Source organism: Stegostoma tigrinum, chromosome 30 (genome assembly GCF_030684315.1).
Source record: "Stegostoma tigrinum isolate sSteTig4 chromosome 30, sSteTig4.hap1, whole genome shotgun sequence".
Classification (NCBI taxonomy): Eukaryota; Metazoa; Chordata; class Chondrichthyes; order Orectolobiformes; family Stegostomatidae; genus Stegostoma; species Stegostoma tigrinum.
In genome coordinates, this window is record NC_081383.1 from 18,165,676 (window position 1) to 18,183,642 (window position 17,967).

The following is a 17,967-nucleotide window of genomic DNA, read 5'->3' on the forward strand; positions in this document are numbered from 1 at the left end:
CCGGGTACAGTGGATGCAGTATACCACATTGGCAGATGTGCAGGTGAACCTCTGCTTAATGTGGAATGTCATCCTGGGGCCTGGGATAGGGGTGAGGGATAGGTGTAGAGGTGGTCACGGTTGGGGCCAAATTGGGAAGGCTGAAATGTGGACTGTAGGCCCTTGGGGATGATCTCTGCAACCGCAGGAAATGCTACACTTGTCCCCACACCTCCTCCCTCATGCTTTCATGCATTGATTTGAGAGTCCAACATCAGTCCAAGTGTTTCTGCTATAATACAGGTTTCATTAACACAAAATGGCTGTAACAAGATTGATGAATAGTGGACACTGTTTGGAAAATGCAAACTTTCTACTGTAGAAGTATAGCGATTTTCCTTATAATGCAATTTTCGATAGTGTAAGTGTGCGCAAGAAGCAACTATTCTGTTAAGGAGAACTACCGGTATCTATGAAGTGTTACTAGGTCAAACTGGTCCATTTTCTCATCTACAATTCAAAAATAGGGAGGGGTGGTGGAAAGAGTTGCATTTATATAGCATCTGCAATGTTCCAAGGAATTCCCGAAATTTAACCTAAAGAGCTACGAGGAGAGGGGACAAAGTGCCTGAACAAAGAGGTTGGCTTTAGTGAGTGTCTGTAATGAGGAGTGCAGTATAGAAGGTAAAAGAAGTTTATGGAGGGAATTTCAGAGCCTCGGTCCAGGATACTTGTAAACACTGCCACCAATAGTGCACTCATTAAAGTAGGGGAATTCCAGAACTGGAGCAGCACCTCATGGTGATGCTTATGGGAACTTACGGTTATATGAAAGGGTAAGGCAATGGAGGGATTTGGGAACAAGAACGAGGATTTTAAAATTAAGGTGTTGACGGATTGCGAGCCAAAGTAGATCAGTATGCATAGCCAGGAGGGAGATAAAATTATATAACATTTACACACTGTGCGCGAATTTTCTCCTCCCAACCAAAGCATCACAAAGGAAACCAAAAAATGCTTCGCTACAATATCAAATAGAAGATAAAACAAAAGTGTACTGTATTCTGGAGCATTATCGATGGAGTAGCTATTACTCTGAAGGGATGAAACTTTATCTCAACTGAGAATAGAAAGGAATAAATTAAACCTGTAAAAATGACACCAATCACATAACCAAGTCATCATATTATGTAGCACTGGTAACACTGTCTTTTATAGCAGAATGGAAAATTGGGCTTGTTTCTGATATCCAATTTCTGGAATGGACAGGTCAGTGGAAAAGTGAGACCTTAGCAGCAAGATCCACAGCTGAGAAGTCATATTTAGGATTGAAAAAGATGCTCAAAGTTGATAAAACAATACTTTCAAATTGGTGATGTTTAATTTCATCACTAATTGTGGTGATGATAGAGTTGGGAAGATGAAAAAGGAAAGCACAGCATTGCCACGGTCCTTGCTGTCTCTGTAGTTCTGCCTTTTGTTTCGTAAGATTCACTCAGGGGACGTGGGTGTCACTGGATGACCAGCATTTATTGTCTATTACAACTTGAATGGGAGGCAATGGTAGCGGCGACAAGCTGCTTACTTGAACCACTGCAGTTCACATGCTGCAAGTCGATTCACAATGTCCTTAGGGAGGGAATTCCAAGATTTTGACCCAGGGACATGAAGGAATCACCGTGTATTTCCAAGTCAGGATAGTAAGCAGCTTGAAGGGAAACTTGAAGGTGGTCCCTTGTATCTGCTGCCCTTGTCTTTTGAAATGGAAGTGGACATGGACTTGGGCTTGGAAGGTGCTATCTGAGGATTTTTGGTGAATTTCTGCAATGCATCTTGCAGATAGCACACACAGTATACACTGCTGCCTCTGAGCATCAGTGGGAGGGAGTGGATGCGATTCTGATCAATTGGGCTGGTTTGTCATGAATGGCGTCAAGGTTGAGTGCTGCTGGAGCTGCAACCTTCCGGGAAAGTGGGCTGTATTCCGTCACACTCCTGACTTGTGCCTTGTATACAATGGATAGGTTTTGGGGAAATCAAATGGTGAGTCACTCACTGCAGTATGCTAGCCTCTGACATGCTCTTGTAGCCACTCTGTTTATGTAGCAGGTCCATTAAGTTTCTAGTCAATGGTAACCCCAAAGATGTTGCTATATGGGGATTCAGTGATGGTAGCAGCATTGAATGTCAGGGGGTGGAGATTAGGTCATCTCTAATTGGAGGTGGTCATTGCTTGGCATTTGTGCAACACAAATGTTACTTGCTACTTGTCAGCCCAAGCCTAGGTATTTTTCAGATCTCACTGTATTTGAATATGCATTGCTTCAGTATCAGAGGAGTCATTAACAATGCTGAGCATAGTCCCATGGAACAATCTACAGAAGGGCATTTGGAAATAAATTCTGTATTTTGAACACAATCACCTCAAGGGAACACTTTTTCTGTGCATTAGGCAGGACAAAATGATCATATTTGGAAAGAGTGTATTAAATGTTTAGTGGCATTGATATGTGAAAAACCTCTCCAAATAAGTGCTTTCAATCATTAAAAAAAAGAGAGTAGTTTAAATTACCAGATGACAAGATTTAATAATCTGGAAAGAGCACGTCTAAACTCTTCCGTATCATCGGTTATGGTCAGCTTACATTATGTTATTTAATATACAGAAAGAAGTGGGTAGGGCTGCCCTTGGACTGTCACCGAGTTTCCCAGTCAAAGTTAACACATTCAAATTGATTATTTAACTAAAATCCTTTTTCATGTCATTATGGAATGGCAGGTTAACAATAGTTATCACATCAATGAAATTTGGCTTTTTAAAAAGCCAACACAATTGGCACATTAATAAGATTCACTTTCCCACTGAAATGTGACAACACCCGAAATGCAGATAAAGCCTTAATATTTTGTTAGAGACACTGGATTCATGAATGGTATACAAAATAATTCATGCAGTTATTGTTATTACAGTAAGCTTTAACCCAATTGAACTATAAGATTTGATTAGATTGCAACTGAGATAGTGGATGCATTAAGCACTGCATTTAAAATGCAATCACTGCATTGCACAGCACCATGAATTAATCTCTTTGCTTCCTACTGGGTGCTCACGTTTCAGGTAAAAGCCCGATTTTAATGTGAGGGATGCTTTCCCTATTAAATTCTTAAAGTGAATTGCAGTATAAGCCTACAGCTCAAGTGGTAACTGTAAGTAAATTTAACCAGCTTACAACAGTGGATGAAAAGGTGGTTGTAAAGTCAAGACAGTATAAATGAATTATAAGCAAGTCACTGATTCCAAAGGAACATGCATGTCCTGGTGTTGAATATAAGATTCCATGTCTGACATTTGTGATTGACGAACAGACTCAGAGATTTCCTCCAAGTATTAGAAATAGGTCCCCACTCCAATCAGAGCTCAGCCACCAACATCATTCTTCTTCCAGGTTACTGTCCAAGATATACCAAATCATTAGATTACCCACTGCCCTTGAAGCATCCCACCAAGACCCATTCCCCTATAACCCACACACCGCTGAATACTACTGGCAATTTAGAATGGCCAATCTACCTAGCCTGCACATCTTTGGACTGTGGGAGGAAACCAGAGAACCCACAGAAAACCCACACAGACACAGGGAGAATGTGCAAACTCCGCACAGACAGTCGCCCGAGGCTGGAATCAAACCCGGGTCCCTGGCGCTGTGAGGCTGCAGTGCTAACCACTGAGCTACCGTGCCACCCTTAAATCATTCGCAATCTTTGACCACAAGTTGAGACTCTGAACAAATATCCACACCACATATTGCCTATAGGGGAGGCAGTGACCTAAGCAGTATTATCGCTGCACTGTTAATCCAGAGGCCCAGGTAATGTTCTGGGGACCCAGGTTCAAATCCACATTAGATGATGGTATTTAAATTCAATACAAATCTGGAATTAAGTGTTTAATGATGATCATGAATCCACTGTTGATTGTCAGAAACCTGCTCTTTAGAGAAGGAAACTGCCCTGGCCCAAAATAACTCCATTGCAATTTGGTTGCCTTAACTGCCCTCTAGGCAATTAGACTTGGACAATAAATGCTAGACTAGCCAGCAACACCCTGATCTTGTGAACGAATAAAAGGTTTCAAGGCAATGTAACTGAATTAAGTATTTCCTCTCCACAGATGACCTGCTAAATATTCCTAAAATTTTCTACTTTAATTTCAGGTTTTCCAGCAAGTGCAGTATTTTACTTGTGCGTCGGTAAAACATCGAGATTACGCAGTTTGATTTTTCAAAAAATTAAAAACAAACAGTCATCTGTATTATACCTGCCCACATCCCAACACAATGTAATTATCAATTATCAAAGCAACTGACAAAATGCAAAAGGTACACGAAGATGAGTTTTTTTAAAACTTAAGTAATAAGTTCCTTCAATGCTCAGCAAAACGTGTATTAAACATACCTGGTCCTTAATGCCTGCCATGCAGCATCAATGTCAGCATACAGGTTCTTCTCAGAAGGTTTTCCATTGCTGACTCCATACCCTGAGTAGTCATAGGAGAAGATATTACAGTTGATTCTGGTGCCTAATCCAATGTAGAAGCTGCTCATCTGTCCCAAATCCACTGCATTCCCATGGGAAAAGAGAAGTGTGAACCTGAGGGCAAAGAATAACACATTTACAGACTGATAGAGTCATTTTATCTATGCTATCGTAGAGGCAAGGAATCCAAACAGAATGCCACCAGTGTGCCACAGACATCTGGAGGAAATAATAATTCCTCCTATTCAAAAGGAACCTTACAGAGCAAGAAATTCTACAAACAGGCTTGACATGACAGTATTATCCTGCTCATTCATAATATTTTACATCATTAGGATAAAGTTGTTAACACTCCCTAAACTTACTTTCTCTCAAGAGGATGCTGCTAGGTACAACTCAAGATTAAGGGAGAAACTATAGGATCACTGATAAAGAATACTATTAAGTGCCTAACTTTGACATCACTGAAGGTAATAAAAGGCTATCGGATAGCTAAGAATTATAGAACATAGAACATAGAACATAACAGCACAGTACAGGCCCTTCAGCCCTCGATGTTACACCTAACACTGAAACCAATCTGAAGCCCATCTAACCTACACTATTCATTATCATCCATCTATTTATCCAAAGACCATTTAAAATGCCCTTAAAGTTGGTGAGTCTACTACTGTTGCAGGCAGGGCATTCCATGTCCTTACTACTCTGAGTAAAAAACCTACCTCTGACACCTGTCCTATATCTCTCAACCCTCGATTTCAAGGTATGTCCCCTCATGCTAGCAATCACCAGAGGAAAAAGGCTCTCACTGTCCACCCGAGCTAATCCTCTGATCATCTTATGTGTTTCTCAGTTACCTCTTAACCTCAAATTGGTTAGTGAGTTACAATTTTCCTATTAACTTGGGAAGATATTACATCTTGGAAATGTACACATTGGGGAACGACTAGACATGCACAAGAGCAGGGCTGCTGGAGTGACAGATCTTGTGATGAAACTTTCAGGAACTAGATGAACATGTCTACAATTAGGGTACGTGCAGTCCTGGTGTTGTACTGTGAAGCTTACCTAACCATTAGGTTTAAGATGCATACAATTCAATGATAACTATCCAGTTAACAAGATTCCATTTTGCCGCTACCACATTTAATTACTTATTTATACAAACCTGTAAAGCACTTTTAAAAAAAAATCAACAGGTACCATGTGTGATAATGTTACAACTTTACAACTTTGACACAGCATGAAATATTAACCAATTTTTTCCTCTTGAAAATATACAAAGTGGTAGAAACTTATAAAGATTGTTAATCTGAAGAAAGCAGCATTTTTATTGCAAAGCATAATCACAAGGTATTTAAAAATCAGTGTAGTCTCAATCTTCAACATCAAATGCAGATTACAGGTACTGGTGATATGTTGTCACATCATAGACAATGCATATGACTGTCATTTGTAGGGCCTTTACAAATGGCAAAGAGCCCACAATGAAAGATTAAAACTTTTTCTTCCCAGTCTTAAGTGGTTTAACGAGATGCAGTTGTAAAATTTGAATTTTTGTGTCAGTACTATGGAGACCAAAGCACTTAAAATAGATGACTGAATTAGTTACTCAAAATCAAAGCAAATTCATTTTAAAACATCCTCAGTCGCAAATTTACTTGATTTGAATACATTTAGAGTTGTAGCTGATCTCTAAAACATGCAAATCAACAGAAAATTAAGTGTTCAAATGAATGTGCAGAGATATGCTATGTGAAAACATATGATACACCAAAAACTTGAGGTTATATAGCCCTTCTGAATTAACTGAAGTTTCTCCAAGGAGCTGCATAGAAGCTTTACCATTTAAAGTCTGGCACCAAGTCATGTAAAAAAAGGTATTAACACAGACGGTAAAGTTTGAGCAAAGACATCAGAAGTGGAGCAATGCTTTAGGGAGCAAATTAGAATGTAACAAAGGCTGAGGCTTAAAGAGGGCACTCCAGAGCTCAGGGTCAAAGCAGCTAAAGACACAGCTGATACTGCTGGGAACATTTGAAATTGGGGACATTCAATGGTGATAGCGCTGGAAGAAGTTAAAGAGACACAGAGATGCGAAAGAATTTGAAACTAAAGGGATAAGAATTTTAAAACTAGGCTGTACCAGATAGGAATCAGTGGATAGGTTGTTAAGTACAGTGAATGGGGCTTTGCGTGACCTAAAGTGGATAGAGCTCTGGGCAAATTCAGGGTTGTAAAAAGTATAGTGCAAGGTCAGGCAGGAGAACTTTGGAATAGTCAAATCTCAGGCATGGATGAGGGTTTCAGATGAACTGATTTGAAGTGGATAACAGCAAAGTTATGGAGATGGATGTGAGCAATCTGTGTGATGGAAAGGACATGGAGTCATGAACAGAGATTATCTAAAGTTTTCCACTTTTAAGAAAGTGGTTAAATCCTTGGCCATATTTTGGGTCATCTGACCCAGTATACCTTTCCCTATATTCACAGAATCAGTGCCGAAAATGTCCTCTGGCCCGTCGAGTCTATACCATCAAAAATACCCCACTACCCACATTGGTCCCCCTTTCCCAAACTAGGCCCACACCATTGACTGTTATGGCACTTCAAGCGCTCATCCAAGTGTTAGATTCGTTTTTTGGAGACCCTCACAGACTTGATGCAATAACAAGACACTGACCTGGCTACAAAAACACAATCCTTTATTATTAAGCAAGTACAAGCTGTGGAGGATCGCTGTACTCAACCCGGCAGAGCGCTGAGTTTCATAAACGATTCTCCCCAAGCAGCGGACAGTCCCTGCTTTTTATATTCTATGAATTGGCCGATACACAAAACAATTATTTGGAACATAAAGAGAACAGGATACAGCACTGATCATTCGTGAAGTGACCGATAACAACAGAATGTGATTTCAATTCGCCAAAGTGACAGAATGCGATTTCAAGCCGCTGAAGTGTCTAGCTTGACCAAAGGTCACTGACCTGGCCACTTCAATAGAAACAGAAGTTTCATATCTTTACAAAAGTTTCACTCCTTAACAGAATTACAGAAGTCTCACACCTTTACAAATGTTTCCCACCCAATCCTATTTGGGAAGGAAGTTTAAGACAGTTTCCACATACTCCTGTGTAAGAAGATAAGGAGCATAACAATTAACGGGATATTATCCTACTAACATCTCGCAAGTAAATTTTAAAAGGTAGTGGAGGTTTCTCATCTCAACTACCCACCAAGGCAGTGTATTAATGGGTGGTGGGGGCCTCAGTGAAAAGTTTTTCCTCAAACTCCCTCTAAACTTCCTGCCTTTCATATTAAACCTAAACCCCCTTATTAATGACCTTTCGACTGCTTCATTTTATAATGTTCCTATGAAAGATTCATTGTTAAAAATACATCAATATAAAAATTTGTGGTGGGGTGGCAAAATATGTTAACAGTGGCTTTGGTCTTGGTAATACTAAATTTTCTGAAGGGCTTGACAAATGAGACAATACAGGTTGTGGGAGGCTGTGGTGAGATAGAACAAAAAAAAGTTGCTGGAAAAGCTCAGCAGGCCTGGCAGCATCTGTGAAGAAAAAAACAGAATTAACGTTTCAGGTCCAGTGACCCTCCCTTAGAAATGCTTTTTTTCCTTCACAGACGCTGCCAAGCCTGTTGAGCTTTTCCAGCAACTTCGTTTTTGTTCTTGATTCACGGCATCTACAGTTCTTTCGGTTTTTACATGATGAGATAGACTTGGCTTTCATCAGTATCTACGAGACACGGCACTGATTTTTAAATAACGTCACAAGAAAGGACATAAATGAGAAATATCGGACAGAGGCATCTAAGGAATAGATCTTTGGCAACAGTGTCAGAACAGGAAGAGAAACCATTGCAGGTGATAATTTGATTATAACTGGATTGATGCTCGTTTAATGCAGAATATAGGGATATCAGAAACAGCACAAAGCATATCTTAAATTAAGGCAACAACTGGTGAAACTATATCTCAGGACCACATGTACGTCAAACAGTGAAAGGAACACAAAGTAGGCCAGTTGCTTAATCCAGTCCATGCTGCTTTTCAAATATTAATGGCTGATTATCTATCTCAACGCTGTACTTTTGTTCTTTCCCCAAATCCCTTGACAGCTTTAGTTACTGGAAAGCTACTTCACCATTAAAATAGTTTCAGTAACTTGGACCCACAAAGCAGTGGCAGAGAATTCCACAAGATCACCACCCTCAGTGATAAAATTTTCCTTCTTACTTCTAAGTAGCCTACCCTATATCCTGAGACCATGACCACTAGTTGTAGAAACTCCAAACTGGGGAAACATCATTCCCCAAACCAGTCTATCCAGCCCTGTTATAACTGTATACTTTTAAATGAGATGTCCTCACATTCTTCTGAACTCTAGTCTACACAGGCCTAGTCAACACAAGACACAATCTTGTCATCCAGCAATGAGTACGCAGCACGCAATAGGTATGGCTAAACAGTTCCACAGCCAATAGATCAGATCTAAGCACTGCAGCCTTGCAACTGCCAGCTCCAAGTCCACTACATCAATGCAAAAGATGAAGTATTTGCATCTATTTTCAGCCAGAAATGTTCCATCTAATGATTCATCTTGGCCTCTGCTTGATGTCTCCATCAACACAGATGGCAGTCTTAAGCCAATTTAATTCACTCTGCATGATAACAAAAATAACTGAAAGCATTGGATATTGCGCAATGTTATGGACCATGACGACGTTCTGGCAATAGTAATGAAGACTTCACTCCAAAGCTAGCTGTGCCATCAGCCAAATTGTTCCAGCACAACTGCAACACTGGCATCTACCCCACAATGCAGAAGTGTGTTGACACATCTTATCGCCAAAAAGCACTGTATATCCACCCTACGAAGCAATGTTTTATCAAAGCGATGGATGGCATCAGTGTTATCTAGCACTATTGTTCAGAAATACCCTGCTGTACAGTTTTGCCAGGCCCATGCGGCTTGCGGCTGCATTAAAGTACTGGTCCAAACACTGGCAAAAGAACAACCTTCAGGAGGTGAGGAGAGACAGAGAGGCTGCTCTTGACATCAATGTTTAACGATACATCAAGGAGTCCTGCAAAACTGGAGCCACTGGGAATTGTGGAAATTCTCTGCTTGTAAGAGACCTGACTAGCATTAAGGAAGATGGCGTGGCTTATTGGAGGCTAATCATGTCAGTCACAGGGTCTCACTGTAGTTGTTCTAGGCCCAGCTTTCTTCACTTGAGTCAATGACCTTGCCTCCAGTAACAAGGTCAGAAGTAGGGACGTTCACTGACAATTTCACAATGTTCAGCATTAGTTGCCACTCCTCAGAAAATGATGCAACCTGTATCTACATGCAGTAATATCCAGGTTTGGGCTGTCAAGTGAAATGTAACATTTGCGCTACATAAATGCTGTACTACAAATATTTTACACAGAGAATCTAACCATTTCTCTTTTACATTCAAAAAGCATCACTATTGCTAAACCGCCCACTATCGATAACACCTCAACACTGCGCTGGAGTTCATCAATTATTTAAAATTGAACTTGGCAATCCATACAAGTACTCTGGCTATAATGCACATTAGAACCTAGTAATACTGCAGCAAGTAATTCACCTCCAGTTACCCCAGTGTCCATCCAACAACTATAAAAAGGTACAAATCAAGAGTGGAACACTCACTTACTGTCTGGATGAATATAGCTTCAACACTTGACATTTGACACCACCCAGGAACAAGCTTGTTTGGCAACTTAACCACCATCATCATCACCAGTGTACAATGATAGTATACTATTTAAAATACATGAAGCAACTCACCAAGAGTTCTTCAACAGCACCTCTAAACCCACAACCTTTACCTCTGAGAAAGAGGAAGGCAGAAGATACTCCTCGGAACTATAATTGCCATTAGCGCACTGTCACTGGGTCAAAATTCCGGAAATCCTTTTCTTACAGCACAGTGGACGTACCTATACCCCAAACACTGCAGCTCATGAAGGCTGCTGACCACTACCTTCAAGGACAATTAAGGACAGGGAATAAATACTGGTCTGGTCACAGACATTAACATCAAGTTTAAAAAAAAACATATGTAGGCATTTCACTGCTGTGGCAGGAGCAGAATCTTACTGAACATGTTCAGACAGTTTGAGGAAAGAATGACAAAGATTTGAGAGGACACAAAACATTTAAAAACTGGAGATGAAAGAAAGGTTGGAGATAGGCAGCAGCTTCCTAGCACAGAAGGGTGAAACACTTTTCTTGGGCAGACGTGGTGATGGCAGATTTGAAATGGTGAGGTTCAGTCTCCAAGAGGGATCAGGTAGAAATATCAGTTAGCATGGGGGAATGGATTTTTTGGATTCTGTTCTACAGCACCCTGGTGATATGGAATGCATTTGTACTTTAGCACTTGAAAGCTCAGCTTATATGCATTTGTTTATTTTTCACTCAGTAAAGTCAATCAGCTAGAAGGAAGGAGACAGAGGGTAGTGGAAGGGATGGTTGCTTTTCAGACTGGATTAGTGCTGGGTCCACTGCTTTTTGTCATTTATATAAATGACCTGGATGTGAATATTGGAGGTATAGTTAATTAATTTGCAAATAACATTAAAATTGATGGTGTAATGGGCACTTCAGAGTACAAAGGGACCTTAATCAGATGAACTGGTGGACTGAGGACTGGCAGATGGAGTCCAATCTAGATAAATGTGAGGTGCTGCATTTTGATACGGCAAATCAGGGTAGGACTTATACTCTTAATTGTAAGGTCCTGAAAAGTGTTGCCAAACAAAAAGACCTTGGAGTGCGGGTTCATAGTTCCTGGAAAGTGGAGTCACAGGTTGACAGGGTAGTGAAGGTGGCGTTTGGTATGCTTGCCTTTATTGGTCAGTGCATTGAGTATAGGAGTTGGGAGGTCATGCTGCAGCTGTACAGGGCATTGGTGTGGCCACTTTTGGAATACTGCATTCAATCCTGGTCTCCCTGCTGTAGGAAGGATGTTGCGTATCTAGAAAGGGCTCAAATATTTACATGAATATTGCCTGTGTTGGAGGGTTTGAGCTATAGGGAGAGGCTGAGTAGTCTGGAGCTATTTGCCGTGGAATAGCAGAGGCTGCGGGGGTGATGTTATACAGGTTGATGCAATCATGAGGGCACGGATAGGGTGAACAGTCAAGGTCTTTTCTCCAAGCTAGGGGAGTCCAAAACTAGACTGCATAGGTTTAAGATGAGAGAGGAAAGATTTAGAAGGGACTGATGGGGCAACATTTTCACACAGAGTGTGCGTGCGCATGTATGGAATAAACAGCCAGAGGAATTGGAGAAGGCTCATACAATTACAACATTTACAAAGGCATTTGGATGGGTATATGAAATGAAAGGGTTGAGGGGGAATGGGTCAAATGGGACTAGATTAATTTAGGCTATCTGGTCAGCATGGATGAGTCAGACTGAAGGGTCTGTTGTTGTGCTGTACTTCTGACACTACGCATGATACTGACCACAGCATGGCACATTTCTTAATCGGGATTAACTCTACTCAAACATTTTATCAAACATAATTTAGGATTAGAGTGCCAAATGACAATCCTAAACACAATGTATATTTTGTTTTTTAAAATCATACAATAAACATGATTAAATTCAAAAATGTAGTAGTATTCGGGGGGGAAAACGGATTAATGCAATATGGGTTCAAATAGTAGCATTTGTTGTAAAAATCAGTGCACCAGAAGGTATTTCCGCTGCTAGGCTCATGTACAATATTTCCAGCCCGAACTCAAATCTAGATTACAATAAAAAAAAACCAATTTCCCAGACACTTGTACAAGCAACCAGACAGAAAAGCCATCAGGGCGTTTTCTTCTCCGAATGCACAAAACCCTCCTGCTACATTCATGTTCTAACAGGTAAACATGATTAACCAGAGCAGTTTGTGAGCCCATACTATGGGTACTGCTACCGCCATTATTAACCTACTTCCAAGACTGCTCATTTGTCTGACAGTCAGTGGCAAGAATTGAGGACAGATCAGCTGAAAGGAGGTCACACTGTGAAACTGTCTGGCATTTTATTTGAAATGATCAACCTATTGCACACAATAGTAAAATCATACCGACAAAATAAAAAGTAAATTGTAATGATAATAGATTTGTATGGTCTTAGGTTACCAATTGTGGGTTTTCTCAACAGCTTATTTCAACACAAAATTCAAAGAACAAGTGGACTTACACAGCTATCAAAAGTCCAGCCAACTTGTTTTTTATTCTTGTGCATAGCTGAATAGAGAGTAATCATTCATAAACAGCATAATACAGTGAAGCTTATACAGTATATAGTTTGGCGCATCTATCACAGGGGCCATAAGTTATTTTATTTGCAAATGTTTATTAATAGATTAAACATATTTTAAGATCTCCTATTAGATAAAGGCATTCAGAATACTTGTTAGCATTAGTTCTCAAACAATAGTGCAGGCAGTAGAGAGAGGGGTCTGCTATATTGGGACCTCTCAATTATTGTATTTCCAAAAATATCATTTAGCATAGCCTTGCTAAATAACATTTCAGTACACTCAAACTTAATAACATTTGCCCACACAAATTCAGCAAGCGTGAAAAATTGCAGTTTTTAAAATTCTAACTGTAGACGGTTTCGAACATAAAAATGAGAGCTTTAACAATTTCTCGTGAGTCAACTTCCTGCACAGACGCAAAAGTAAACATTCGACAAACTCACGCACAAACCTGTCTGCAACTACAATACTGTTCTCAGATAAAAACACGAGTTTTTTTGTGACAGTAACATGAATGCATCTTTAAAAAAAATTGCAAAAGATGCAATGTGGAGGCAAGAGAAACACAAAATAGCAAAGTCAGTCAGGTTATTTTAAGCTAACTTTTGACATCGCAGATTAAAATTGTACATTTACACTAGACAATCAATTTCAGTTTTCAGCGGGGGGGGGGAGGAGGATAGAAGTGGGGGGGGAGAGAGAGAGAGAGAGAGAGAGAGAGAGAGAGAGAGAGAGATAGAGAGAGAGAGAGAGAGAGAGCGCGCGCGAGAGAAATCTGACAGTTGGTGTGCATACTGAATAGTTTAGCTGCTTTCGAGAGATTACGTGGCAGCAATGGGACTTCAAGATCACAATCAATTAGAATCTCAAGATTGAGGTAATTTCTGACATACTTAATTTATATATAAAGGCAATTAAAAATACCACAGGGAAAAGATCTTGCTTCAAAACCAATGTGGATTTATCTTGTTGACTGTTTCACTTTCTACAATACAAAAAAAAATCACAAAACAACATGATTTAATGAAACCGCTGAGCAAATTCTCATTTTTAAACTCACAATAATTGTTCTCCTAACATTTAGTTTGAAATATATATTAGGAAGCAATAATGTAATCCTAGCACTATTCATCAAGAGGATCACTCTTTGCTGCTGCAGGCACCAATCCTGAGAAGTGACCTAATGCCATATTCCAAGATCAGGTTCCTTTACCTAGCTTTGCAGTGGTCACTAAATAATGTATAACTCCTAAACAAATTGATTACAAATGCTGCTAGCAATTGATAAAGGAATGCTGGGTGCTTTAAAAGTTACTCTAACACTGAAGGACAGAAGTTGGTGCAGCAGGATCACAATCACCAATGACACCCATCCTGGTACAGCTTCAAAAGTCTTTCCTTAGGATACATTAGAAAAATTACAATCCTTTCTTGAGCAGAGGACCTTCCCCCAAGGTGCAGCATAAGCTGTCCTGAAAAAGCGAGGAAACCAGTAGACCAGGATCCAACCGGAACCCCCCACAAGTAAATGACAACAGTACGTGTGCTCACATATTGTGTAGTTACGTTCCAGATTAAGCAACTTATTAGAGACAGACTTAACTTAAATAAGCTCTCCTCATAACTTGATACCTAAAGACCTATATCATAGTACATCCAAGGCAAACATATCCTTCTTAAGAAGTGGTCTTAAATTTGCTTTCAGCGCTCCAGCTGGGGTCTAATCAGGGTTTTACCTAACTGCAGTGTTACTTCTGCATCCTTGTACTACAGTCATTTAGGTATAAAAGGTCAGTATTCTATAAACTTTCTTGATTAAAACATCACTAACTGTGCAGAAAATAAAGATCTATGCACTTGAACTCCCAAGTATCTTTGGACCGTCACTGTATTTCATTTCATACCATCTAGAAAATACCCTCATCTATTCTTTTTCAGGCCAAAATGGATAATTTCACACATGCTTACAGTGAGCTCCAACTGCCACATTTTTGCCCAGTAAGCATAAAATTACAAAAAGGTATTGACAGATGATCATTTACACTGTCAACAATGCGCCTAACTTTGAGTAATGAAAGTTGGATACATGACTGTGTCATTATTCAAGTGATCAGGAAACAATGTGAATAATTACCCGAACACAGATCCTTGTGGTACATCATCGGTCATATCCTGCCAACTTGAGTATCAACCCATTATCTCTATTTTCTATCGCCTGTCACTCAACCAATTCCCCAGTCATGTCAACAATTTGCCCTCAATCCCACGGGCTTCTACTTTAATCTCTTATGGGGGACTTTATTAAGTGCCTTCAGATAGATAGAAACAGCATCCACAGACATTCCACTACCTTGGTCACCTTTTCAAAAAATTCATTGGTTTGTCAGGCATGACCTACTGTGATGAATCCACATTAGCCGTCCCTGATTAACTGAAGTGACGGAGTTCACTTACTCCATCCTTGAATATGGGCTCTCACAGCTTCCTTACCACAGATGTTAGGTTAACTATGTGAAATTCCCTAGTTTTCCCCTTTAGCGGTTTTTAAAAAGCAGAGCTACATGCGAAATTTTCCAGTCTAAATGCAGTGAACTTCGTAGTTAGGAAACTCAAAAGATTATAGTTAAGGCATCTACAATATTCTCCCCTACTTCCTTTAACAGTCTATGACGGAAAATGTCAGACCCAGGAGACATGTTACTCATCAATTCCATTAATTTCCTCACGTTAATTTTATTCAGTCCCTAGTCCTGATCTAGTATTCATTTTCTTCAAGACTTCTGGCAACCTACCCTCCTTTTCTATTTTAAAATACTGAAGTGAAGTAATTATTCAACATGTCTGCCATTTCCCCACAGCCACTGACAATATCCCCACTTTCAGTCTTTCATGAGCCAACATTTCTTCTGATCGCCTGCTTTCTCCTTAAACAAAATTCCTTCTTATTGATCTTGATTCCCCTGGATACTTTCCTTTCATAATTCTTTTTAGTAGCTCTTCAAAGCTGCTTTGTGGCTCTTTGTATCTTTTCAATTTAGCAGGATCTATGCTTTTTTTTGAATTATTGTAAGGCTGTCACTTATCTGTTTAGTTGGCTGTGGCTGCTGCTTTTCCACATACCCAATTTTAATCACTCTACAACTGGCAGACACATTCCAAGATGCCCAGGCTCCAAGCTCTGGACTTCACTCCCTATCTCTTTCTGCCTCATTTTCTTCTTTTAAACATGCCTAAAAGTCTAATCCTCCAACTAAGCTTCTCATCACCTGTTCTAATATCATTCGTAAAATGTGACTCATTATCGTCCTATAATGTGCCTTGGGACATTTTTTAAATTAAGGGCACTCCATAAATGCAAGCTTGTTACAGTATTCATATCATGAAGGGGTAGGCAATGGCCTAGTGGTATTATCACTAGACAATTAATCCAGAAATCCAGCTAATGTTCTGGGGGCCTGGATTCAAATCTGACCATGGCGGGTGGTGCAATTTGAATTTTAAACAAAATTCCGAAAAAAAATCTATTGATCACCATGAAATTGTTGCTGATTGTTGGAAAAACCCATCTGGTTCGCTAATGTCCCTCGTGAGAGGAAATCCGCCAACCTCACCTGGTCTAGCCTACGTGGCTCTGGACCCACAGCAATGTGGTTGACTCTCAACTGCCCTCAAAATGGCCTAGCAAGCCACTCAATTGTACCAATCGCTGCAAAGTCTCAAAAAAAAATGAAATTGGACAGACCACCTGGCCTAGGCTCCAGAAAAGACAACGGCAGAAACAGCCCTGTTGACCACACAAAGTCCTCTTCGCTACCTTCTGGACGTCAGGTCGTCTGCGAATGATTTAGCACCAGGTTCCCCACGAACATGCGGTGCGTCTAGAGGAGAGAGGCGGCGCCCATACGGCCGCGCTCCTGCCCAGAATCGAACGGCACTACGCACCGACCGGAGTCGGTTATCCCAGGCCAACCAGAGATCCGCGACGCTAGGGTATCCTTACGTTTAGGCGGGATTCTAACTTAGAGGCGTTCAGTCATAATCCCACAGATGGTAGCTTCGCACCATTGGCTCCTCAGCCAAGCACATACACCAAATGTCTGAACCTGCGGTTCCTCTCGTACTGAGCAGGATTACTATTGCAACAATACATCATCAGTAGGATAAAACTAACCTGTCTCACGACGGTCTAAACCCAGCTCACGTTCCCTATTAGTGGGTGAACAATCCAAGGCTTGGTGAATTCTGCTTCACAATGACAGTGACAAAATTGGGAGAGCTGTCTCACAGACTAGTTAAGGAACAGTCAAACTCAGAAAATCATACCTTACAATGTCCCAGACACCATCACCCCAGGATATGTCCTGTCTGACCGGCAGGACAGACTCAGCCGAGGTGGCCACACAGTGGCATACAGTCAGGAAGGTGTTGCTGTAAGAGACCGCAACACTGACTCTGGATCCCATGAAATCTCATGACTTCAGGTTAAACATGTGCAAAGAAATCTCCTAACTGCCACATACTGTCCTCCCTCAGTGACGAATCAGTACTCCTCAATGTTGAACAACGCTCAGAGGAAGCACTGAGGATGGCAACGGCACAAAATATACTCTGGAGGAGGGATTTCAATGCCCACCACTAACAGTGGCTCGGCAGAAGTACTACTGATCAAGCTGGTCGAGCCCTAAAGGACATAGTTGCTAGACTGGGCCTGCGGCAGGTGGTGAGGGAACCAACAAGAGGAGAAAAACATATTTGACCTCATCCTCACCAAATATGCAATATGACAGTATCAGTAAGAGTGATCAGTGCACAGTCCTTGCGGAGATGAAGTCCCGCCTTCACGTTGAGAACGAATTCCATCATGTTGTGTGGCACTATCATTGTGCTAAATGGGGCAGGCTTTGCACAGATCTAACAATTCAAGTCTTAGCATCCATGAGGCGTCATGGACCATCAACAGCAGCAGAATTGTACTCCCGCACAATCTGTAATCTCATGGCCCAGCATAGTCCTCACTCAACCACTACCACCAAGCCAGGGAATCAATCCTGGTCCAACAGAGAGTGCAGGAGGGCACGTCAGGAGCAGCACCAGGCATACCTGAAGATGAGGTATCAACCTGGTGAAGCC

At 40.8% G+C, this 17,967-nt stretch overlaps 1 protein-coding gene across 1 annotated transcript in view; it reads right to left on the reverse strand.

Moving 5' to 3' along the window:
• LOC125465647 (alpha/beta hydrolase domain-containing protein 17B-like) overlaps positions 1-17,967 on the reverse strand; it is a 71,554-nt gene that overhangs the window by 29,400 nt on the left and 24,187 nt on the right. Inside the window, exon 2 of the mRNA XM_059638466.1 lies at positions 4,435-4,629. Within this exon, the coding sequence (XP_059494449.1) occupies positions 4,435-4,629 (195 nt within the window). The remainder of the gene's footprint in view (positions 1-4,434; positions 4,630-17,967) is intronic.